The sequence below is a fragment of the Electrophorus electricus genome, chromosome 12 (genome assembly GCF_041902795.1).
Source record: "Electrophorus electricus isolate QZ-2024a chromosome 12, ASM4190279v1, whole genome shotgun sequence".
NCBI classification, from domain to species: domain Eukaryota; kingdom Metazoa; phylum Chordata; class Actinopteri; order Gymnotiformes; family Gymnotidae; genus Electrophorus; species Electrophorus electricus.
Genome location: NC_137508.1, coordinates 21,865,001 through 21,889,490, shown reverse-complemented (window position 1 = coordinate 21,889,490; position 24,490 = coordinate 21,865,001). Strand labels below are relative to the sequence as shown.

The window sequence follows — 24,490 nt, the reverse complement described above, 5'->3', positions numbered from 1 at the left end:
TCCCTCTTTCGTTCTCTAGCGCGTCTCTCTGGTCTGGAGGACGAGGTGAAGCAGGTGAGACAGGCTCTGTCCAAAGCAGAGACTGAGAAGAGACAGCTACAGGAGAAACTCACCGACCTGGAGAAGGTAAAAGGGCCACACACACTTATAGTAAACTACAGTATTTATTGTTTTAGCTGCAGCCTTTAGAACCATTTCTAACTCTACACTTTTTGAGCAGCTCCTCCTTGTTATAATGTTCCCCCGCCAACCGCTGTCCGTATGTCCAATAGGAGAAGAGTAATAAGGAGATTGACATGACGTATAAGCTGAAGGTGCTACAGCAGACCCTGGAGCAGGAAGAGGCGGCCCATAAGGCCACAAAGACCCGCCTCGCTGACAAGAACAAGATCAGCGAGTCTATCGAAGGTGCCAAGTCTGAGGCCGTGAAAGGTAGGAGAGTTTCGCAAACTGAAGGATCACCCTAAGGGCAGTGAGCTGTTGTGCATGCAGGACTGCTGTGAAGAGTAAGGTGGCGCTAGTGAGCTGCGAAGGGTAGGAGAGGCTTGGGTTTTCTGAACGGTGGGAAGGGCTATTGTGCCATGAAGATAAGGTGAGGCTAGTGTGCGACGAGGAGTAGAGGGTGTTGGTTAACTTGGTCGTGGTGTGAGATGGTGTACGAGTTCAGAGTGGGGTGGTGTGTGTGTGTGAGTACAGTGTTGGCTGGAGCACAAGTGCAGTGTTGTCTTTAACTGCGGTGTTGGGTGGTGTTTAACTGCAGTGTTGGGTGGTGTTTGTGTCACGCATGCAGAGCTGGAGCAGAAGTTACAGGAGGAGCGATCCTCTAAGCTACAGGTGGAGAACCGACTGCTGGAACTGGAGAAGCAGAGCTCCATGTTGGACTGCGACTACAAACAGGCCCTACAGAAGCTCGATGAACTCCGCAGACACAAGGAGATGCTCACTGAAGAGGTGAGAGTGTGTGCACTCTTTAACTAAAATTAGGGGTGCATTTTCTTAGTGCCCTTTAGAAATATGCTGAAAAAAATTCAGATTGCGCTTTTTTATTGTTACATCATGCAAAATGTGTGACATGCTATTTAATTCCTCTTCATAAAGTTACCATGGCGATAACTCATCACTGCACTAAATTCACCTGTGCACATGGTGGAAGACGATCAAAACCGACATGTAAATTGCGCCGTACATATTAAAGACCCACACGCAGAGAGAGATAACTAACTCCAGTTGTGAGAGCAGTGGTATGCTGAAAACTGCCAGCTTCTTTCTCTGGAATGCCTACATTTTCATTTCTTATGGCAAAGCCTTCTCATGGAAGTCACCATGCTCTGCTTGTAGGCCACTCCTACTACTGCAGTTGCAGAGTTCACCATCCTGCTTACTCAGAACAGACCAAGAATGTGCCTTTTAAATAAATGTGGCTAAATTGGTGCGTGTGCAGAATTTTGATGACTACTTGCATGTGTGACCAAATATTGTTAGTTCAAGTGGTATTCTTTGCAGAGCTGTGGGGACATCGCTAATATCATATACAAGTGAGGTCAAAATACCATGGAACCATATATCACACAAACAGTAAAATGCACCAGCAGTCCACATTTTATGAATTTATGATGTCCATGTGTCGGCATGAGAGTAGCGTCCTTGGTTCTGGTGTCCCAGGTGAAGAACCTGTCCCTGAAGATCGAGCAGGAGGTGCAGAAACGTAGCCTGATGCAGAACGACCTGAAGATGCAGGGCCAACAGCTCAGCATGCTGCGCACGTCAGAGAAGCAGCTCAAGCAGGAGATCAACCACCTGCTGGACATGAGACGGAGCCTGGAGAAGCAGAACGTGGAACTGCGCAAGTGAGCAGCCACACCGCGCACCTGCCACCAGGGGGCGGCGGTCAGGATATCAGCTCCTGGGAAGAGTAGCAGAAGTTGATCTGCTGTACATGTTTTATTCATTTTCATGTATGTTTTATACATTTTTTTCTCTCTCTCTCTCTCAGAGAGCGTCAGGACTCTGATGGTCAGATGAAGGAGCTTCAGGACCAGTTGGAAGCTGAGCAGTATTTCTCAGTAAGACTGTTTTGCTGCTTAACTGCACTTAATGTGTCAGACTGACTGGAAGGGGTGCTTTCTTACTGAGCTCGACCTCCGCCTGTAGGGTGCTACTCCTCAAGCTGACCTTTTACTTGACAGTCATTTATTTGAATAGAAATAGATTTTTAATCCAAGCATCATAACCATGTTGAATTAGAGTTTAAGCAAATATCTGGATATAAGGGGCATTACAAACTTTCCCTCGCTTTTTGTGTGTGTGTATATAGACGCTATACAAGACTCAAGTGCGAGAGCTGAAGGAAGAGTGTGAGGAGAAAAATAAGCTATACAAAGATATGCAGCAGAATCTTCAGGACTTGCAAGAGGAGAGGTGAACTGTGTGTGTGTGTGTGTGTGTGTGTGTGTGTGTGTGTGTGTGTGTGTGTGTGTGTGTGTGAGAGAGAGAGAGAGAGGCTGCATGGGAGGAGTGTGTGTGTTGTATGAACGTGCATGTGTAATGTAACTTTTGTGTGTATGTGTGTAACATTTACAATAAGACGAATGTTGCTATAATTATTAGGAAGGTAAAACTGGTCATGAGGATAATGGAGATACTGTGGGGCACACGTTCAGTGCTCGTGCACGTTTGTGTAGGTAGTACGTCTGGGTCTGAGTGTGTCTTGTGCCACAGGGACTCCTTGGCCGCTCAGCTGGAGATCACCCTGACGAAGGCGGACTCTGAGCAGCTAGCACGCTCCATCGCTGAGGAGCAGTATTCCGACCTGGAGAAGGAGAAGATCATGAAGGAGCTGGAGATCAAGGAGATGATGGCAAGGCACAAGCAGGAGCTCTCCGAGAAGGACACCACAATCAGCTCTGTGAGTAACGCCCAACGCGGACGGGGATGGGACCGGAACTGTAGATGAGCTGAGAACATAGAAGGTGCTATGCTATGATCAAGTGAGCTAGAAGAGTGGGAAATGCATGTGCAGTAGAACATCAGAAATGAGCTTTGTGTGTGTTCAGACTGGCACATGAAACTAACACTCTGATACTCGTATCCAAAAAGTTCCTTTTTTTTAAAAATTTATTTATTTTTATTTTTTTATATAAGAGTTCCTTTCCCCCCAAACAAAATGAAATGCAGGGCAGTGATAGCTCAGTGATTTAATATACTTGACTTGTAATCGGAGGGTTGCTGGTTCAAGCCCCACCGCTGCTAAGTTGCCACTGTTGTGCCCCTGAGCAAGGCCCTTAACCCTCAATTGCTCAAGTTGTACTCAGTCATAACTTTGGCATCAGCGCAATACCCTAAATGTAAATGTTATCTTAGCAGGCACTGCAGAGAGAAGCATTCTTAACACTGTCTGTGTGTTGCATATGTAAACCTGTGGCTTTGTGTGGGTGTGTGTGCGTGCATGCACGCACATCTGTATGTGTGCACGTGTACATGTGGGTGTGTGCACAAGCAGTTGGAGGAAGCAAACCGCACGCTCACGAGTGATGTGGCTAACCTGGCCAATGAGAAAGAGGAGCTGAACAACCGTCTGAAGGATGCTCAGGATGGTGAGATTTTTCTCCATACGCTTCCCGTTGTAATATAAAATAGCGCCAGCCGCTACCATGGCCGTAGGATGGAAAAAATATTGAAGCGCGCTTCTTCTTTGGTGACCCGTATTCCGGCAGCTGACTGATTTCTGAGCGGTGCGTTGACGTGTCACATCGAACATGCCGTGATGTGTGTCGAGGCGCTGAGATCGAGGCCTACCATCCGAATGTGTTTTGGGTTTCAGAACTGCAAAAGCTGAAGGACGGTGAGCTGTCCATCACGCAGATGAAGCAGGCGTATGAGAAGCAGCTGCAGTCAGAGAGGACCCTCAAAACACAGGTGCGCTATGGCAAGCCCAGTGGGGAACACAGTACTTGGTTCAGATATGACCTTTGGACATGTACAGAAGGTTTCTTTGTGTTGCGTTAGTTTAGAAAAATTGTATTTAGCCATTATCATTTTGGAATGGTGTTTATTTGAGATCTGTTTTCTTTGTCAGTTTTATTGTTCAGAACTTTTTTTAGCTAGGTGTGTCTCATCTGTTGACTCCTATGCGTGTGTCTCAGGCTGTGAACAAGCTGGCCGAGATCATGAACAGGAAGGAGGTTCGTGGTGGTGGCAGTCGCCGTGGAAACGACACGGACGTGAAGAGGAAGGAGAAGGAGAACAGGAAGCTGCAGCTGGAGTTGCGCTCTGAAAAGGAGAAACTCAACAGCACCATCATCAAGTACCAGCGAGAGATCAACGACATGCAGGCGGTACGGCCACCGCGCGCCGCTAAAGCAGCCTCACACTAATCACCGCGCACCACCAACGCAGCCTCACACTAATCACCGCACACCACTAACGCAGCCTCACACTAATCACCGCGCACCGCTAACGCAGCCTCACACTGATTGCCATGCAGCACTAGTGCATCACACTACCCACCAGAGTCCTCACACCACAACCTGATACTAATCACCACTCAGTGCTAACACAACCTCACACCACTGCTAGTTTAACCAAATATTACGCAGAACTAATAAAAACCCGCCGTCACTACGTAGCATTAACCCCTCAAATCAATCATCAGTTCTAAGACATACTAACCGCCACAGAGCGCTAATTGTACCACAGTGCTAATGCAATCTCATAATAACTACCACAGAGCACAAATACAACCTCACTCTCTTCACAACACAAAACACACACTAACCTACACGGAGAACGAATACTTCACACTAACCAGGGCAGAGTCCTGATACACTAATCACCTTGCAGCACTAAGCACCACTGTATCCACTACAAAATGTTAAGACCCCATACTAACTACCATGTTAACACATTTTCAAACTAGCACACGGCCCTAGAAACGGCCTCACACTAACCAGCTTCCAGAACACTAATAACCTCACACTAATCACCGTACAACACTAATAATACCTCACCTTTTACAACCAAACAACCTTTCGAGTAGAGAAAGTTAGTGTTTAGCAATAGGCTAAATAAAAGCAGCTCAAAGTATTAGCAGAATACTAGGCGAGAGAAATTTGACTCATTAAAAGAAATGACTTTTTTTTTTTTTTTGTCGTTCTCGTTTGCTCGTTTTTTTGCTTCTCCCGCAGCAACTGGCCGACGAATCGGTGATGCGGGTCGAGCTTCAGATGGCACTGGACAGCAAGGACAGTGACATCGAGCAGCTGCGGAGCCTCCTCAACACCCTCAACGTCCACTCCCTGGACTCGGCCAGCGTGGGCAGCGGCCCAGATTTCGACACGGACGAGTCGTTGCCAGGTTCTTCTTCACAACCCTACCCTACGAGCTGTGATTCTTCTTCTTCTTCTTCTTTTTGTTTATATGTCTTAGGTTCATGAGTTGTATGGCGTTTGTACTTATTCAGCCTCGCTCACTGTGGTCTTCCTTCATTGTTTTTTTCTTCCTGTCTGCACTACAGAGCTGTTCCTCCTGCAGTTCTTCGTTTTCTTCCTTCCTTTGCCCCCTCTGCCTTTTTTTTTTGTTTTTTTGTCATCCCCCACCCCCCCACCCCCTTTTCCTGAAGGTCTGTCCTCCTTACCCTCTCCACACACCATCTCAGCCAGCTCCTCCCTCTGACCTATGACCCTTAACCTCTGCGCAGGTGAAATGCGTGTACTTCAGAGTGATGTTTCGTACTGACCGAACTTTGTTGCATCAACTTATGCCTTTCCATGTTTAGAGGCCGGGATGTTGGGAAACTCAAATGAACCTAAAAACAATTCCTGTCTGTGCACAGAAACCAGGTTAGAGGGCTGGCTGTCCCTTCCGGTACGGAACAACACCAAACGCTTCGGCTGGGAGAGAAAGGTGCACTCTCCCCACCTCCCACCCCCACACTTTTGCTTCATATCCACTTCCTGGAAGACCATGAGCAGCCAGTGATTGGACAGGTGGCAGACCCAGCGCTGATGCTAGGCTAATTTCTTTCCTGTAGTACGTGGTGGTGAGCAGTAAGAAGATCCTCTTCTACAACAGCGAGCAGGACAAGGAGCACTCGAACCCGTACATGGTGTTGGATATAGAGTGAGTGAGATCTGCACCACAGCTCCTCATAGACTCCCACGTTTAGACCAGTGCAGCGTTCCAGTGAGTCCTGATTATGGACACCTGAAGCGTGTAGCTCAAGAATGAAGGTTCATGGATGCCCAGGACTGGCCCTGGTTTGGACACTGATGTGAACATTTTACCTTGCTGACATCACTCTTGTACATGGTGTGCAGACATTTTTGTTTCTGCATCATGTTTACTTCATATGGTTTCCCAGTCCATCCCTGGTGGAGACTAGACAGTTTTCACCTGTTTGCTTCTACCTCATCTCCCAGTGCACCTGAACCAAGCCGGGACCTGGGATGAGTTAAAAGAAAGTGAATCGTCTCGGAGTGCCATGCTGGCATAGAGAGGAGTGTGAAAACATGCCGATTTTGGCTTCATTTCATTCTCACGTTTTTTTGCTTTTCTCTTTCCACAGTAAACTCTTCCATGTTCGTTCCGTCACACAGACAGACGTGTACCGTGCCGACGCTAAGGAGATTCCCCGGATATTTCAGGTATTGCAGCAGAACACCCGTTACTGCCTAAACTCTAAAACCATCTTTGTCCGCTTAATAACTAACATTAGTGCAACATTAATAAAATGTATAATGGAACTTGTATGGCCAGCATGTAGAGTTGGCATTCTCTGACTACTCTCAGGTCCTTCATAATCAACCTGTTATTGATTGTGCTATGTGCACCTGCTGCCAACCCCACCCCTGATCCTGCCTCCCAACCCACCTCTCCAGATCCTGTACGCTAACGAGGGCGAGAGCAAGAAAGAGCAGGAGCTGGAGCCAATGCCCATGGGGGACAAGTCCAGCTACATCTGCCACAAGGGCCACGAGTTCATCCCCACCCTCTACCACTTCCCCACCAACTGCGAAGCCTGCACCAAGCCCCTGTGGAACATGTTCAAGCCCCCACCTGCCCTGGAGTGCCGCAGATGCCATATCAAATGCCACAAGGACCACATGGACAGGAAGGAGGAGGTGATCGCGCCGTGCAGAGGTGAGCTCGGGGGTGTGGGCCAGTCTGGTCAGTTAGCTGGGTTTTGGCTTAAAAGGCAATAAACTAGAGCATGGATCTGGGAGCGATGGAGATTTTTGTACCACTACGCATTTTGTGTCTACTTGCACTGAAGGCCATGTAAACCAAGGCCAGATGTGTGAGGATTTGGCGTTCTTCGGGGCTTCGGGGCTTCGGGGCTTCGGGACTGAGGAGAGACGAGCCTTTCTGATGCTTAGTGATCTGCTTGGTGGTTCTTTTTCATTAGATTTTTTTTACGTGTGTTCTCCCTGTTCCCCAGTGAACTACGACGTGTCTACAGCCAAGAACCTGCTACTGCTGGCCGCCTCGCAGGAGGAGCAGCAGAAGTGGGTCAGCCGGCTCGTCAAGAAGATCCCCAAGAAACCTCCCGGGCCGGAGGCGAGCCACCGCTCGTCCCCACGCGTGCCCATCAAAGTACAGGCTAGCCAGTCCATGAGGAGACCCAGCCGACAGCTGCCAGCCAGTAAACCCAGGTGAGGAGGACCTGCCGACAGGGTCAACCTTGGGCCCACAGTGCCTCGCTGTCGAAGGTCTTTTCTTGTAAACAAGGCAGTGCGCTGACTGCTGATCCAGGTCTGTCTCCCAGGTCATGAGTGGCTCCCGTTGGTTCGTTACTTTTTAATGGAAAAAAAAACAAGCTTGGTGATCACGCTAACGTATAGAATACGGGATAACGAGGTTTTGCGCTCGTTCATACTGGCAAGCAATGATACAGCGAATGAAGCAAAATTAACCAGGCTAGTGAAGGCTATTGGGGAACAGTTAGCATCATGCTAACTTGCCTGTGCTGGCTTTTCTTTGTTTTTAGCCACATGTGTGTATTGGGGGTGGGGGGGTGGGGTGTAAGGGATTCTGTAGTTATTAACCAATCAACTAAATGCACATGCTGAGCAATAGAGTAACAGCTGTTAAGACTTGGGATCAATTCGGTACCGGTTATGTAGTGCCACTCTGTATGACACACAGGGCTTTTCGCAACTCTAAGGAGTCTACAGCACCCCCACCAGGCAGGGAGAAATTCACCTACGTCTACCACAAAGGTCATGAGTTTATGCCCACTCTCTACCACTTCCCCACGAACTGTGAGGCCTGCACCAAGCCCCTGTGGAGCATGTTCAAGCCCCCCTTAGCCCTGGAGTGCCGGCGGTGTCAGATCAAGTGCCACAAAGACCACATGGACAGGAAGGAGGAGGTCCTCAAACCATGCACCTCAGCCAGCTTCAGCCCCCAGTTCGTGACTGGCTGAACGGGCCGGACGAGAACTTGACACATCTCCGCGTAGCACTAGAACCCGCACACTGCAACGCTGGTTCGAAACGGACCGGAACCGAAGCTCTCTGGACCCTGAGAGAAGTCACCTGCTTCGTGAGGCACCTGTTCCCGTGTGTTTGAATCTCGCAGCGAGAGCATCTTGGAGAGCACTTTTCACCTGCAAGATATCTTCCATATGTTGACGAGGATCAATATATGGCACGTTTAGCGCCAGTTCATATCACACTTGATTTACTGTTTCAATGCTGCTCTCGTAGTCTGCTGGGAACGCTGTATCCATGGCATGCTTATTGCCACTAACAAACCAGAGTCGCTTCAACTTTAATCCGTCATCCTCAACTTGATGAAACACGTATTTGTACCTTGGGATTGAAGCCTGGATATTAAAATAGTTCATTGGAAGGCTATGTAGCAAAAACTATGCACTACAGCACTGAGGTGCTTCTAAAATTACACTTACATATATATTTGTGTGTCTGTGTGTGTATGTATGTATGTATGTATGTATGTGTATACACACACACACACACACACACACACACACACACACACACACACACACACACACCTTGCATTAACTCTAGCTTTTGTAACAATATTTTTTATTTTAAGAATGTGTTTTCACAGCCTGTAAATATCAAATTTATTTACCAAAAAGCTTTTCTATTCACCAGCAGGAATTCTAAAGGACTTTCAGATCTTTTCAAATCCAGATACAAAACCTTGCGTTTGCCTCTGGAGGTTCAGGATGAGGGGGAATCCTCTGTGGCCTAAACCAAGCTCCCTATATTGCAGGGTTCTAGATGTGGGCCATGAGGACTTGTATTGGGCGTTGGATGAGATCGACGGTGTTGATATTGGCGGTGAATTTAATGTCTAAGCAGCATGCGGGGGGCCGAAACAGGGTAACTGCCGGCGAAAAGAGTGTGTGTGTGTGTGTGTGTGTGTGTGTGCGTGTGTGCGTGCAGTGGGTTGCATTTACTACTGGAGCAAAACCTGTTTCTCTGTTTGCATTTGGGGGTAGAAGTGACCATTGTTCCCATTCGGGAAAACTTGGGAAAAAATCAGTAGACCCTGCTGATCCATCCCAAATATCCTCTCTTTCTCTTCTGACCTTCATGGAAGTTGTATTTGAATTACTTTCTAGGGGCAAGGTGCAATCCATTTACATTGCATCGCATCTAATCTGTGCATTCTGCAATTTTATTGTGCACTAATGAAGGAGAGAATGTTTGAGAAGTGGGTATTTGGCTTTCCTTTCACTCTGCCTGCTTTTTGACCTTTGGCTTTTAACCTTCTCACCCCAGCACCCCAAGCTCAGGATCTCCCAGTATGAAACGAGAAGACTCTGCTGGCCGCCTGAAAAAATGACTCGCCTGTGTTTTGTGGGGTTTTTTTTGTTTGTTTGTTTTTGTTTTTTTTACATTTTCTTTTGTGTTTTTGTTTACCAACTTTTTATTTATCGAGTTTACAAATCTGTTTACTACTAGATAGACAATTGTCAATGTACTGTAAAAACAAAAAAAATATTGAAAGAGTTGAAATTTATTTTAGTTTTGTTACCTCATGCAATAAAAGCTTGCTTAATGGTGGGTGGGTGTGGGTGTGTGTGGTCTGACTGAGCAATAGTGTGTGCATGGTATGTCGTAGTGATGTGTTCAATATGAGTGGCTTCTTTTGCTTGTGGGATGATATTAAAATGTGGTGACACTAACATTCTCTTTGTGTCTGTCTGTCTGTCTCTCTCTCTCTCTCTCTCTCTCTGTCTCTCTCTCGCTCTCTCTCTCTCTCTCTCTCCCCCCCCCCCCCCCCCTCCACATCTTCAGCTAACCTCACTTTGGGAATGTGGTGTAACTACATGCTGATGTGGGGTCTCCTCTCGTCATAGCAACTAAAGACCTTGGTCATAATGTTTTACAGTGTTTCCCAAATCCAAACTAGGGAGAAGGAGACAGGCACGAGTGCCTGTTTCTTGACCGTGTTGGTAATAGGGATGTCTCTAGCTTCCTTCCCTCACCACCACATCAAGAGCTTTTCCGAAGTCCACCAAGAACTGCAGGAAGACTCTTCTTTCCCAACCTCATCCCTCCCCTCCCAATTCCCATGGCCCTTCTCCATCCTGACCCAGAATGCAAAGCACATACTTGGGACATCGCTGTGGGGCTTCTTCGAGTCATGTTAGCAGGCTGGTTGCTGTTCTGGTCTGTTTTGGGTTTCATCGTGTGTGTTCGAGTACATGCACTCCTCACTCACAGCGGACCTCGTCCTCAGGCAGGTGAGGCGGACCAACTGTACCTGGCTGCACGGTGGTGGTGGTGGTGGTGTAGTGTCTCTGTGCATCTCTCTCCGAATCTGAGGGCATATTTAGCCTCACGAGCTGGTGTAGACTTGCGGAGCCGGTGTTCTCTTCACGTTCACCCTGCCGCACATGCCTCCACCCACAAATCCCATGGCCTGGCTACCACCGAGACGCAGGGTTGAGCCGCGCGCGGGGCGAGCCGTTAAACCGCCCTTTACACGCAGAACCGAGTTGAGCGCCAGTGTTTTTGGAAGATGTGGGTTCCATAAAGGCGTGAAGAGTTATCCAGGCCTTTCGGATGCTCTAGCAGGGGGAAAACTATGCATTTCTAGATCTGATTCATTAGGAAGGTGAGCTTCATAAACTTGCTCAATGAGACACTAAAGTGGCAAAATGAACACTTTCCCTGGTTGTTCCACCACCACCACCTCTGGACCTCCTTCCATTAAGCAAGAATTGCGCTGTTGCTTTAGCCAGAAGTGTCTGATTCACCTCGAGTTCAGATGAAGAGAAACGAACTATGTGAAATCCGTTATATACGTACGTGTAGTCGCCTCCAGTTATGTTTTTGATTTGACGTGATCCCAGTATTTTTCTACCAAGTTCCATTGAGGGCTGTGTGTGTGCGTGTATGTGTGTGTGTCTGTGTGTGCACGTGCGTGCACGCATGCTGTGCGACTTGGGCAGTGTAGCTGTGCTGTGAATGTTTTTGCTTTTACTGTTCTTTTACAGAGCTCGTTTATGGCACGATTTATATAAAACTATACACCGTATATTTGTCACAGCATCATAAGTCACGTCTTTTATTTATGCTGGCCTGCACACTTTTCATCTTAAAGTGCCAGGTCCAGGTTTGCATGTTTTACAATGCTGTATCGTTTGGCAGTAGAACAAGACCCTTATGTAGCCTTTGTGGTTTGAATATCCTGTATAACATTTGCTTATTTTTGTAAACAATAAAATGTAATCTGTTAAATGAAATATATAGCTGTGAATGTAGTTAAAGAAGTAAAGTTTTAATATAAATATGTCTCCTGTCTTTCTCGTAGAATTGATGACTTCTAACCTGTAAGTGTGGGTAGAGGATTTAATGTAAATGCAGAGCTGACTCAGATCGACTCTGAAATCCTCTGACCAGACATTGCCTATATGTAAAGTAAAACGTTAAATCGCCCAGTGCTCTACACTATACACACTTTTCCCATCCGGAACACAACTCCATTCCACAAGTTTGCTCTAAGCCCACCTCCAAACCTGAACCAAGGCATTAAGAGCACATCATTGGCACGGGTGTACTGGAAGCTGGCTTTGACCAAAAATGTGTGCCATCTTGGCTGAATGAAGGAAAACTGCCAATATACTGTTTTTGCCTGATTTAACAGGGAATAATTCTTTAAAAGGGCATGCACTTTTTAAACACATGCTTTGTTTAAAAAAAAAAAAAGTATTTAGAGACTTTACAGACAAAAGATGTCACAAACAGTAGATGTTTGGAAAATGGCCTCCAAATCCCAGGTAGGCTACAGCAGACCAAGACGAAAGTTACTGCCTGGTTAATTCCAAAGTCAGTTGGTGTCAGGAGTTTGATTTGGTAATGTATGAGTACACTGCTTTGGTATACTGTTTAGGCTAAATCCTGAAGCACAGTTTAGCATGAATGTTTAAAGCTCAGACAGCAAGAAGGAAACATTTATTCTGCAAATCTTTGCAAATGTAAACAGTCTCTGTACAAATACCTTTTGAAGTGTTGTATTGTCCTATGTGCAACACAAAAGTAAGGTAAACCATCACATTTGTCTACAATATAGCATTTGAAGACAAAACTTTACAGTGAATATTGCTGGCTCATCTACAAAGTAAATTATTTGGGAACATTTAAGTGAAAATTCTTCTGTTGACTACAGAATACTCATCAGTCTCCCACTGACTTTTAACCCAACAGCTGCCATCAGGAATGATCTACTTAAGGGACTTTTAAGTTTACTTTACGATGTAACAATTTTTAGAAAATGTGTGACCACTTCTAATAAAATCAGTAAAATTCATATATATACCCCATACAAAACAGATTCCTTATTACAACTATTGCTGTGGTAACGTTTATGGTAATTGTCACGATTTCAATATATTTACGGTTAGACTTGGAATTTAGAACAAAAAACTTAACATCCAGTGACAGAAGTAATGGAGCGTTATGTATTACAATATAGAGTTATACTATAACTGCTATACAAAACAAGGGAAAGTTGAGCAGAAACACAAACAATCTGAGACAGAATAAACATGAACCCTGAGTCTATAAACTCGAATTCAATATTAAGAAATCTTAGCAGGAACCTTAGTAAGAATTTCTATATATAAGTAAGTCAATCAATGTTGGGTAGATGTTTGTCCAATACATTTTTGGTCCTTCATAGACATAAAAAGCTACATCGGATGGACACAGCTTCCCCACAGGAGACGCAAAACACTGCATAGTTAAGTGCTTTTGTAAAACCGTTTCCTAAAGCAGGATTTCTCGCATAGCCTGATGACGCAAGACGAAAGTCAAGACTGCCCACTAGGAAGAGAGACAAGCCTAACTTTGGGCTAAAGAGAATCCTGCTTCGACACATCCTCCCATCTTGGATAACCTGTGCAGCGTTGCCGTTCCCATGAAAACTACCCTGTGGACAAAGTTCTGGTCAGAACACAGAAGAAATCCAGACGGTCCCGTGTCGCAGGAAGTGACGTCAACTCTGAGGCAGAGCGCTTCAGTCCTTTTTTTTGGTACTGGGTTTGTAGTACATCACTGTGGCCATTACCCACAAGTTCAGAATCGTCATGGCCACAAAACGGATAAGAACTGAATACAAAAGACAGGAGAAACAAGTTCAGGGGAAAGAATAAATAAAACAACGGGATGCCTATTGCACATGATGCTCCCGACAACAAGCACATCGCCAATGAAAGGATAAAAGTCATTCCCTGAAAAGGTCCTTAATGCATTGAAACATGCCAGGACTTCTTTTTAATGTCCTTCCTAATGTTTTTGTTACGGGCAGGAAGCACACGGTGGGACTGACGCGTGTATACGCACGTGAACCAATGGTCTGACTCACCCTGCGTATCTCCGGTTGTCACCACGGTGGTGAAGATCCTTGCTGAGGAAAACCACACGGAGATAGGTTAAGCAGATGCAGCGTTTCCCAAAAAATCTATACACGTGTGCAGATTCGTAGGGAGGGGTGCACGTGATACTGACATACCCAGGCATGTGTAAGTGGCCAGGGCCCAGGTGAGGGTGCTGACCCGTGAGGAGTCTTTAGTTGCCCACAGACACCGCAGCTGGGCCAGCTTACTACTGGCACTGATCAACGTGCACAGGCTCTGGAGCCCCCGACCCAGAAGAGAGGGAGATCAGACTGAAGAACAACACTCGTAATGACCCTATGATGACTAACCGCACCCCAGGGTTGCCACGCTTTTCATATATAATCCGCCTTTTAAGGACACTCCTCCTGAAACTTATACTACGTAGATGGAACCGTATGGTGGAATCCAGATGTATAGAGAGACATTTGGGCAAAAACACATGAGAGATGTTCTCACCATGGCTAGGTCAATAACCCATTTTTCAATGGTGAGGAGTTTCCAGCCACCGACGAACCTGATTTGATCCAGTTAAGAAGTCAAGACACGGTCAGAATAATGTTAGTCACACCCGTGGTGGACTAACTGATTAAACATACTTCAGTTCCTGTACTTTGGTAATTGCTCGTGCAGTTAATTTGCTACTCAACTTCTACTGCTTTTACTCGAGTACGGACTGAAAGCCTTTATGAATATCGGTGTGTCATTGAAGCTGGACTTCATTCTGTACAACGATTTCCCACACCCTGATTAATTCTTACTGACCAATCCACAGTCTCCACACACAGCATCAGGCTCACGATCTGCTTTGCATTTTTGTGGCGTTCCAGTGGTGAGGTCCAGTTTAGCCTGTGCGTGCTGATGTCCGATTATCCGATAACCGCAAGCATATGGCTGCCTAGCAAAGCCATAACGTGAAAGCGATTTCATTTCCACCAACCAGATTCTCTCACAATGCAGCCAAGCAATGTATCTTTATGGGTTTTTATGGCCACAAGAAGAGCAAGCTTAGGCTAAAGCAAGGTCTGTGTGTGTGTGTATAAGGATACACTGCTGCATAGATGATGCTCTGCTTCATGTTTCCATTGTAGTGCAGAATCAGAAGCAGCAAGATGACATCTGTAAATGAGATTGAAACAAACAAACAAAAAAAAAAAAAACACACAATGACCTCCAACTGCAGGACAGTCAGAGAAGTGACATCACACTCTACTCCATAGCAAAAGTAACAAAAGGTCACAAAACTTGAATCTGTCGCATTTGTTTCATTCTCGAACAAGTTTAGGTGAACACAAGAGTTTCTATTGGGCTGCTAGAAGAGCTAGCTAAATACAACTTACTATAGCTTAATTAAAAGAATATTTACTGTTTGGTTTCATAAACTGTACAACTGTGATACATGTGCATTTTGTTTAATTTTTCGTTTAATAATGAATAAACAGCATTACAGGGAACTTTCAAGGTATGGTCTGGGCTCTTGTACAGCACACATCTCACCTTGTGCAATGAGGATGGGATACTCCAGGTATGTTGGCGGAGGGTAATCATAGTAAATCTGGTAGGAGATGAACACTATGAACCTGCAGAGGTGCGTATGAAACCACGACAGCAACGTTCAAAGGGGGTTACTCTCACACTTGTGCTTAAGTTAGGTGCACGTCTGAACCCCGAAACAGGAAGTTCTGTGGCATCTTGCTATACTTGCATACTTCCTATATTTTTTTAAATTCAAAACATATCATAACCAGTGGTGCAAAACAGGTTGAAATTATTACATTGATCAAATCGCTTTTGCATCGCCCCTTTGGTTCTTTTGCTTGCTACCCGTAGTTACATTCCCACGACGGAGTAACGATTCTTCACATCCTATCAGATTTCCTCCAGGGCCAGATTTTCATGTTCAAAATTACGGTTTGCAAGTTGCTAATAGTTAAACTTTCTTCACCTGCTCCAGGTAGCAAGTTCATACACAATATGCACCCGCTGTGGAGTTCTCGTCAGGAAAAACAAAATGTTTTCAGTAGCTACTTCTTCCCACCGCTAGTCATTCATTATTCCCGCCTGTCAGCGATTTCTTACGACCAGAATCGTACCGTTGTGCTGTCTGGCGACGCAAATGTCGGTAGGGCGGGCGGCACGGTCACACAAATCGCCTTTAACCGCCGCCCGCGACTTACCCCACTAGTTCTAAGAGGAGACCGTTCACGCTAACGCCCGCAGTGGACCTCGCGCGCATCAGCACGAGTATCTGCGGAAACTTGAGCACCATGCACGCGAAGAGCGTGCTGAAGTTGGCGAAGTGCAGCACGGAGTCGCGGTCCATCCTGAACGGATCTCCTCGAGCTTCTCGCGACCAACCTGCAGCCCTGGGGAAACGCGGAATGCGAGACGCCCTCTCGCCAGCTCGTGGACGAAGCCTGGGCAGGGAACGTGAAGCGCGCGGTGACACGGGGAAGTTTCACTTCCGCACACATCTCGCGCTGTAGCGTAACGCCCGATGCTGCGGGTTGCCAGATTTGTTTTTTCAGATAAGCCGATGACTGAAAACCGACCCATACGGTATAGATCTGGGAAGAAAGCCGAACGCAACAAAATAGAACAAAAATAACTTTTCACTTCAATGAAAACCACGCCAGAGAGAGATAAAATGTGTGTGTTCACCTATTTATTCGGTTCACCGGGTAAAACAAATACTGTTACAAGACAAAAAAGGAGATACATTTTTAAAGCAATCTTGGCAACAAGTTTTATAACAATTCCATAATAAAAAGACAAGTTTATCATTTTCATTATTATTCTTGCTGTTTCCTCACTTCATTTAGAAAAGGAAACAATAGGCGTAGGCTTGGCCTTCTTCTTCTTCTTCAGTGTACAGCTTCGCTGTCGCTGGCTACCCTGTTCAAAGAGCCACGTTCTCTCTTTATTTGCGAATGCAAACACTTGTCATTAATAAATAATACTATAAAACGTTCTGCAAATACAGAGAAACCACGACAGGGTAGATTTACAGGGGAGCGGGAAGGAGGGCGGGCGAACGTGTAGATGAAGCAAAATACCAAGAATCATACAAGTCACAAAAAAGCATATATACATCAGCGCTAGCATGATAGAGTCGTGTTTTTTTGTTTGTTTTGTAGAAAGTGGGGGTTTTGTTCACAGCGGGAGCTGGAGCACACAAGCAAAGAGTTAAGGCAGCTTTTCACCTTTCAAAAATGTTTTAACATTAAAACGTTAAAAATTGCGATTTACTCTTCTCATTTTAATCTGATCCCCTCCCCCCTCCCTCCCCAACAAACGTCTGTCTCACAAGGAGTGCTGTAAAAGTTAAGAGTCAGTCATTGCATATTTGTGGTTGTGGGTAATTCGTATCCGTCCGGTGTAGATCGACTTTATGAAATCTTGCATCCAAGACCTACTCATGTTAAGACAGTGAGTGGAAGAGGATAACGCAGCCAGGCCTGGTCACTCAGGACAGGACAGTGCAGTTTTGTGCAGGTCTGTGCATTATGAATACGCAGGTCTCTCTTGCTCAAATATCCACCATGGCATCAGAGAAGGGATAAAAGGGAACTACTCTTCTGGGTATGTTTTGCCAGGACAGCATAACTGAGTCCTGAAGAGCAGTTATAGTTATTTTGTGTGTGTGTGTGTGTGTGTGTGTGTGCTCTCAGCCTTCCTCGCAGCAGGATTATAGAGTGGCTTTCCTGCACTTTAGCCTGAATAATTTTGGCCAAAAAAAACCCGAGTGTTATTCTGCTCCCAGCAGTTGCCTGTGCAATTCTGATCTGACTGACACTTTGGCAGCTGAAAAAATCTCACTTCTGGCTCATATGCACATTTGAAATAAAGTATTGCATTGGCAGACGACAAGTGTTTGCACAAATCATAAACTTTTCATGGCTTCTCCGTAACCTCCGTTCTGTCGTGGGTGAGTTCGGCGCCCTCTTATGGAGGCAATGAACACGGTACTGTCACAGTTCCACTGGAGGACCACAGTACTGCAATTAACTTTTCCCTGCTGCCACCAGTGGCTTGTGATCAAGCAGACCCATGTTAACAAAACCAGCCGTTTTAAATCAGGCAAACCCTAAACTGCGGTGCTGTGGTGCTCCAGGAGTGGATTTGGAATATCCTGTGGCAAGCGTGTTGGCATACGTCATGCAGTTCTAGCTTCTAAGCACAACAGCACTTTTGTATGTTACAGATTTTGAGCACTTTCGTTTTCACTAATTCTTCCAATGGTCACTAAGATGGTTACAAGCTCGCTACCCTCGGAAGAATAATTTAAGTGGTTTCTAACAAAGCAACAAAAGGAGTTTATGTAACACTTTGGTCTGTTTGTTACTGGTGGTAGATTTGTGGTAACCCACAGTGCAACAAATCTTTCCTCAATGCCACCCCCCCCGCTGCATCACTTTGCACTGCTATCAAGGACACCATCGTCGGCCATGAAACACATACACACACTCACACACACTCACACAGACACATGCATTTTTTGTGCTGGTGTCATTGTCTTGTCTGTATGGACTCATAGACACTACAGCAGGGTTCGGTTTCAGAGCTATATTGGTCCGACTGAATCTACCCAACTCCAGTTACAACAGCAAGGTCACACACACACACACACACACTCAAACACACACACACACACACAAAGTGGGGCCTAAGAAACGATATTTCAGGTTCTCAGAGATTTCTGTGTTATCGGAGAGTGTTTGGGTGCCTCTGTCTTTAGGAAGGGAAACTGGCTGATTGAGAGAATCAGACACGCTCGCGCTGAAACACTTAATCCTCTTGAGACCTGGGACACGTTGCAATGCCACACAAGCTCCACAGACTCTTAATCACTGCCATTGTGCTCATGATATACAGCGTCCTAGTACGTGGATGTTTTTGCCCTGCGGCCATACCGACTTCTGGGAGAATTCACGCCTCAAACACCTGATCTTAGTTTTTTTTTTAATGATACTTTGACTAATGGAAATTACACTGCAAAAATTAACCTTTACATTGGCATTAGGATATAAGAGGCATGTAAACTGGACAGTTTGGTCGTATAAGCCTCAAGTCAATTCCAATTCAGTGTATGTTCTCATCAGTTCTACAGTAACCCCAAATTAACTTAATATGGAGAGCTGATTAATGAACTAACTAGTTAGCACTGAATCCTTTCCATCTGGGCTGGTCAATTAGGAAAAAATAGACTTTGACAGGGCCTGCTTAAAAAAAAACGCAAAAATCTTGACGGGGATACAGCTGCTGAGTTTGGATAAAAAACCTACTGTCTCATTAGCGCAGAGCCCATTGAAGACACAGTTCTAAACCAATATTGCTCAGATCCCTACCAAGATAAAATTGTGAATGTCTTTAGAAATAAGTGGGAAATTTAGGGAACACTTCTTTTAGGTTGTCCAAAGTCAGCTCTTCCATTACTGCGCACATCAGTCACGCTGCGTGAAGCAGAAACCGCATGCGTGTGGACACTGTTTGTGTTTGTGTTCTCATGTCTCGAGGATCCAATTTCTAACCCTTCGTGTCGCGGGCGTCCAGACGAGTCATCAAGTCCCCTGGCCTAGCGACCTCGCGTGCTGATGACTTCAGCAGTCGCAAAGATGTGTGGGAGTGGTTTGACTGGAAGAGGATATGAGATCAGAGAGGGAACGCACGCCCATCCCATATACAGGCTGAAACAGAATATTACAATCCATTCAGCCAACCAAGGGCACAATGTCCCACATACAGTTGTGTGCATGCGTGTGTGTGTGTTTAAAGATCCGGATATATACTAGTGAACGTGACACCAAACCCTCTTCCTGGCTGTTCTCGACAAATCCCAATAGTTGAGTTGGTTTAGGGTGCAACACGCACACACACACGCACGCACACACACACACACACACACACACTAGAGGCCAACAGCTTACATACACCAAGGCTTAGGTCATTCAAACTCATAAATTTTTTTTTTACATCTCCACACATTTAATGTAATCATACACTTCTTTGGAATTCAATTAGGATATATATTTTTCACACCATAATATGCATAACTAAGAGTTAATTTGCAATGTAATTTAGGGCAAACCACTATAGATAGTGTCTCTTAATTCTTAGATGCCACAAACAACTGCACAAATATAAACATTTTGAGACCAAATAGATGCTGCAGCATTCAGGAAGGAGGCAAGAATGAACTCCAAGGAAGGAAAGAACTTTAGACCGAAAGGTTCAACTGAACCGTAAAATATCTAAGGAACTGGTGAAGGAGTTTGGAGGCACTAGGTATCAAAGATTCTGCATGCACCAGGAGACCCGTACATGAAGACCAGAATAAAAAAGCCAGACAAAACTTTGCAGGCGATGACCAGGAAAAATCTCCCACCTTATGAAGGAGTCTTCTCAAAAAACACAAAAATCGAACTGCTCGGCCATAATGATTAGTTACGTACGGAGCAAAAAGGGCGAGGCTTTTGATCCAAAAAACACCACGCCAGTTGTGAAGCGTGGCAGGGGCCACGGCTTCCTCTCGTGGGGTGCATTCCTGGAAAACGGACTGGCGCACTTCAGAAAAGGGACGACATCAAGAAAGAGGAGGAGTCTCTTGGAATACTGAAGCAGCACTTCAAGGCATCAGCCAGAAATTTGTCACAAGTGGGTCTTCCAGCAGGACAGCGATCCTAAAAGCATTCCTCCAAAGCTGAGATGATGATGGCGACAAAAGGGAAAGACGAACCATTCAGAATCACCGTTGAAGTACTGGAGTAGCCATCACACAGCACCGACCCGATTCCCACTAAAAACCTCTGGACAGACATGAAGGAGAATGGCGAGGCAAAGAGGATCAGTTACAGCCATGCTGTTAGAAAGCAACAGGCAAATGTCCTGGCAAAGTTTTGTCAGAAGCTTAAGGACTACCCGCAGAATTTGACTCAAGTTATGGAATTAAAAGGCAATGCCAGCCGATACTGTCAAAGTTCATATAAACGTTTTTGACCCAATGAAAATCTTATATATCGTTAATAAAATTTCACAGAAATCTGCCTCTTCGCTGTGAAACTGAAACTACACCTTATGGAAATAAAATTCATACCCTAATTGACTTAACACAGGCTGCGTATAGTAACGTGAAACGTGTGGAGTCGTGACGTCTGAAAATCTTTAGCTTGGTTGCATGTAAACCTTTGGCCTCAATAGTATTCCTATATATATAATGTTGCCCAACTTACAATTCACATCCTGCGAGGGTGGGATTGTGGTAAGGACTCTGTGTGTGTGTGTGTGTGTGTGTGTGTGAGACTCCGATTTCTAGCTCACGTCCTCAGCATGTCTGCTTTTGGTGAGACAGCAGAAGCTGTATAAAAAACTCCCTCCAAAACGAGCGATGAAAGAGAAGGTGCGGCAGACGCATAACGCTTGGCGCGCGGGGGACCTTGGGTCATGCTCTCACCAGTGCGAAGAAAAGATGAGGAAATTGCATTCTTCAGTTCAGGACTCATGAGGGAAGTGACAGAAGACTGCCATATGGTGGAGAAAGAGAGCGATAAAGGGAGGGGGGAGAGAGAGATGAAGAACAGAAGTGAAAAGTGTGGGGAGATTTCAGTCAGTGGTAGTAAGAGACTAAACCAAAAATGGAACTCAGAGGAGAACATATTGAGAGAGAGAGAGAGAGAGAGAGAGAGAGAGAGAGAGAGAGAGAGAGAGTGTGTGTGTGTGTGGGGAACGGCCACCTAGAACGCAAACACTGAGCCGTTTTCTGTTTTCAGGAACTTGAGCTCTTGAGTGAATCTGAAATGATTCAACATGAGGGACTAGTCTGGTTTGACTGCACAGAGTTGTGGCGACCATTTCTGAATAACGCCTTTTACTTTGTGACACAGTGTCATGTTTTACAATGCCCCCAGTTGGTACGCACATTTTGGTGTACCCTTTAAAAAAAACAAAAAAACCCATCTTACATTTTCTTTGCAATGAGCTTGGAATACAAAATGAACCCAAGAAGCTGCAGGTTTTTGGCAAGCCATCTCCATATTGCTCTTGCTCTCTCTCTCTCTCTCTCTCTCTCACACACACACACACACACACACGCACATGCACACACAGAGGCTTGGAGCTACACTCCCTCAGTTCTCTCCTATTAAGCTGGCCAGGGCCTGCAATGTTGTCTGCTAACGTTCACCACATCTTATATTTATTTAGACAAGGAGTCAGATCTGATTTAAGATGTAGCTGATCTGTTCCTTCAACTCTAAACAGCAGTCATACCTAACAGTAACACGTCTTACTTGAACCACGTGTGTACACAGATGCGGTAAGCGCTTCAAACAGCGCCATGTCTAATCCGCAAATCCAATCATTTCAAGCCGAGAGCCGGACCTGACATGCGTGCTTCCTCATCCCTGAGCTTGGCCTGAGATGGGCTGTTCCCAGTGCTGTGATCTCTTCCGAAACGAGCCATAAACCAGCTAGTGGCGAATGGAGTCCATAGCCATCTGACCTGAGCCAGACAGAAACCAATATTATTTACAGCCGCGCTAATGGACTTTGCTGAAACATCGAAAATGTATGGTTAAGTAGCACAGATGTCAAAAACCCATTTAAGCCAACATGCTGTAGTGTTTAACCATATGAGTGACTGTTCTGAGAGTTTGATTTGACTGAACGGAATTTCTGAGAGATTTGTACTTGGTAGGGCTATCCTAATGTAGTTTGCTCGAACTGAAAACCTTAGTGTTGGTGGACAAAGTACAGCACATCTCATGTGGACAGCATGAAACGATGACCGGAGTGTGCATTTGACATTAACACCAGTGGGTTCGGATAGGAGGCGGGGACTAAAGGTTCCCTCTAGCCAAAGGCGGCCGAGCAGTCGGTCATTTTGACAGTGCCGGAGTTGGAGTGATACCATGCAGCGTGTCCACCCTGTCGTTCCAGTGCCCGTAAGAGCAAGTGAATTTTCCACTGCGTATCCTTCTGTTCCGGCACCCCCAGAATTGGTAGGGAACCCACAAACAGTCCATAAATACGGCCCTCCATTAGGGCCGTGGTCCTCACTTTTTATTTTTCTTCTGCGTGAGATTTGTTTCAGCAGAGTCTCAAGTTCCCCTGTCACCCTCCTGTCTCTTTTTCTGGTTATTTCAGACCATCTGGGAGACGTCCTGTCCCTCGTATTTTCTCGAGTTTTCTGCGGCCAGAAAGCACGTGAAGGAGGATTTCTGGGTGTCTTGCCGGTGCCGCCAAAGAAAACAGATAGAAGAAGAAAAAAGAGGCATGGAGAAGAAACAGAAAATAGAAAACGGAAAGACGGCGGGAAAAAGCCAGAGACTTGACCATAAGCAACGTTCTTTTGTTACTTTCTTGGCACTGTCAGTATAAAGGGCTTGTGGGTATGTGAGACTGCCGTGTTCCAGGGGTCTGCCTGAGAACACACATAGAGGCACGAACAATTCAGGCCTCCCATAGTCAAAACTAGACCTGCTTGAACAATGACACACACACACACACACACACACACACACACACACACACACACACACACACAAAGAGAAAAAAAGAGGCTAAACTTATCCTGTCTGTTTTTCATGGGCACAGCTGAATGGCAGATCTTTTCACTGATTGGGTACTGTGAGGGCATGTTCAGGAACCAGTCACGTCTGTCATTTGTGGGCATGTTTGACTGGCAGTCCAGTGGACCTCTCATGATTGATGTTTGGCCTGAGGCCCACATTTTTGTCCCCGTCACAGCTCTTTATGTACATTGCAGTCCTCAGCACTGTAGTGCTGCACCATCCCTGTAGGGGGAGCCATCTCCCTGTGGACATGAAGACAACAAATCAGGCTGGGAACCTAAAAGGGACGTGACCGGCAGAGAAAACCCCACCGCTAACGAAGAGGCTGAGAGAGAGTCGGAAAAGGACCAGAGTTCAAAGGTCAGAGGTCGCAGCTGATCCAGATTCTGTCCCACGGAGGAATTTGCGGGGTCTGTTGGCGCTGAGACAAGCTTAGCGGAAACTGCAGTCATTCATATGACCGGTGCAAGTGTGGATGTGTGAATGTGTTTTGTGTGTGTGTGTGTGTGTGTGTGTGTGTGTGTGTGTGTGGGTGGGTGTCTTTTACGGATATTTATGGGTGTTGAGGGACTGTTTGACACGTTGACTAATGGGCTTCTGGAGCTATGGTGGACTCATTGTATCGGCTGCGGTCCTGTGCTGCTCGTCCCTTTGGTGAGATGTAAGCATCTGTCGAGGGTGGTGGGGGCTATAGGAAGAGAAAGACATTCAGACATGCCATAAATCACTTAAGAGAGATGTTTACACTGCCAATGCACTAATAACTCTAGCTAATGACACTGGCACAGTCTGGAGGCAAAAGCCACAGCGCTTGTTTAATTTTAAACTTATCCGACATTCCACATTTACCGACTCCATTATTATATCTACTAAATGTCGTCGCTTATCCTGACAACAACGTTACTGACCTGTGGGTTTCCCTCTGCCTGTCGTTCTCCCTCTCCCGCCCTTCACTTGTTCTGGTTGCGGATCCGCAAGCACCTCCTCTTCAGCGGGGGCTCCAGCTCCGCCCCGCCCCCCGCCGTCAGGGGAGGGGCCAGGC

At 45.9% G+C, this 24,490-nt stretch overlaps 3 protein-coding genes across 11 annotated transcripts in view; 1 reads left to right on the top strand and 2 right to left on the bottom strand.

Annotated features, from left to right (window-relative positions):
- The window catches only part of rock2a (rho-associated, coiled-coil containing protein kinase 2a), a 31,283-nt gene extending 22,282 nt beyond the window's left edge, over positions 1 to 9,001 (top strand). Inside the window, exons 16-32 of the mRNA XM_027008214.3 lie at positions 20 to 126; positions 273 to 432; positions 791 to 951; positions 1,663 to 1,847; positions 1,994 to 2,063; positions 2,315 to 2,418; positions 2,719 to 2,905; positions 3,500 to 3,593; positions 3,821 to 3,915; positions 4,143 to 4,334; positions 5,184 to 5,352; positions 5,831 to 5,901; positions 6,029 to 6,117; positions 6,563 to 6,641; positions 6,876 to 7,137; positions 7,436 to 7,649; positions 8,143 to 9,001. Of these exons, the coding sequence (XP_026864015.2) occupies positions 20 to 126; positions 273 to 432; positions 791 to 951; positions 1,663 to 1,847; positions 1,994 to 2,063; positions 2,315 to 2,418; positions 2,719 to 2,905; positions 3,500 to 3,593; positions 3,821 to 3,915; positions 4,143 to 4,334; positions 5,184 to 5,352; positions 5,831 to 5,901; positions 6,029 to 6,117; positions 6,563 to 6,641; positions 6,876 to 7,137; positions 7,436 to 7,649; positions 8,143 to 8,422 (2,519 nt within the window). The 3' untranslated portion in view covers positions 8,423 to 9,001. The remainder of the gene's footprint in view (positions 1 to 19; positions 127 to 272; positions 433 to 790; positions 952 to 1,662; positions 1,848 to 1,993; positions 2,064 to 2,314; positions 2,419 to 2,718; positions 2,906 to 3,499; positions 3,594 to 3,820; positions 3,916 to 4,142; positions 4,335 to 5,183; positions 5,353 to 5,830; positions 5,902 to 6,028; positions 6,118 to 6,562; positions 6,642 to 6,875; positions 7,138 to 7,435; positions 7,650 to 8,142) is intronic.
- A 3,419-nt stretch (positions 9,002 to 12,420) lies between these two features.
- slc66a3 (solute carrier family 66 member 3) lies at positions 12,421 to 16,344 on the bottom strand. The gene is made up of 7 exons (XM_027008187.3): positions 16,057 to 16,344; positions 15,377 to 15,459; positions 14,929 to 14,998; positions 14,339 to 14,396; positions 13,996 to 14,116; positions 13,849 to 13,890; positions 12,421 to 13,592 (listed from the first exon to the last, which is right to left on the bottom strand). The coding sequence occupies exons 1-7, from the start codon at positions 16,200 to 16,202 to the stop codon at positions 13,501 to 13,503; spliced, it is 612 nt and encodes a 203-aa protein (XP_026863988.2). The 5' UTR covers positions 16,203 to 16,344; the 3' UTR covers positions 12,421 to 13,500.
- Positions 16,345 to 21,726: 5,382 nt separating this feature from the next.
- Positions 21,727 to 24,490, bottom strand: part of sobpa (sine oculis binding protein homolog (Drosophila) a) — a 33,699-nt gene continuing 30,935 nt past the window's right edge. For all 9 annotated transcript variants that reach the window (XM_081725040.1, XM_081725042.1, XM_081725041.1 and 6 more), the window contains 2 exons: positions 24,357 to 24,490; positions 21,727 to 24,136 (listed from right to left, as the gene is read on the bottom strand). The exon at positions 24,357 to 24,490 is cut by the window's right edge and continues 1,960 nt beyond it. In XM_081725040.1, the coding sequence (XP_081581166.1) occupies positions 24,399 to 24,490 (92 nt within the window). In that variant the 3' untranslated portion in view covers positions 21,727 to 24,136; positions 24,357 to 24,398. The remainder of the gene's footprint in view (positions 24,137 to 24,356) is intronic.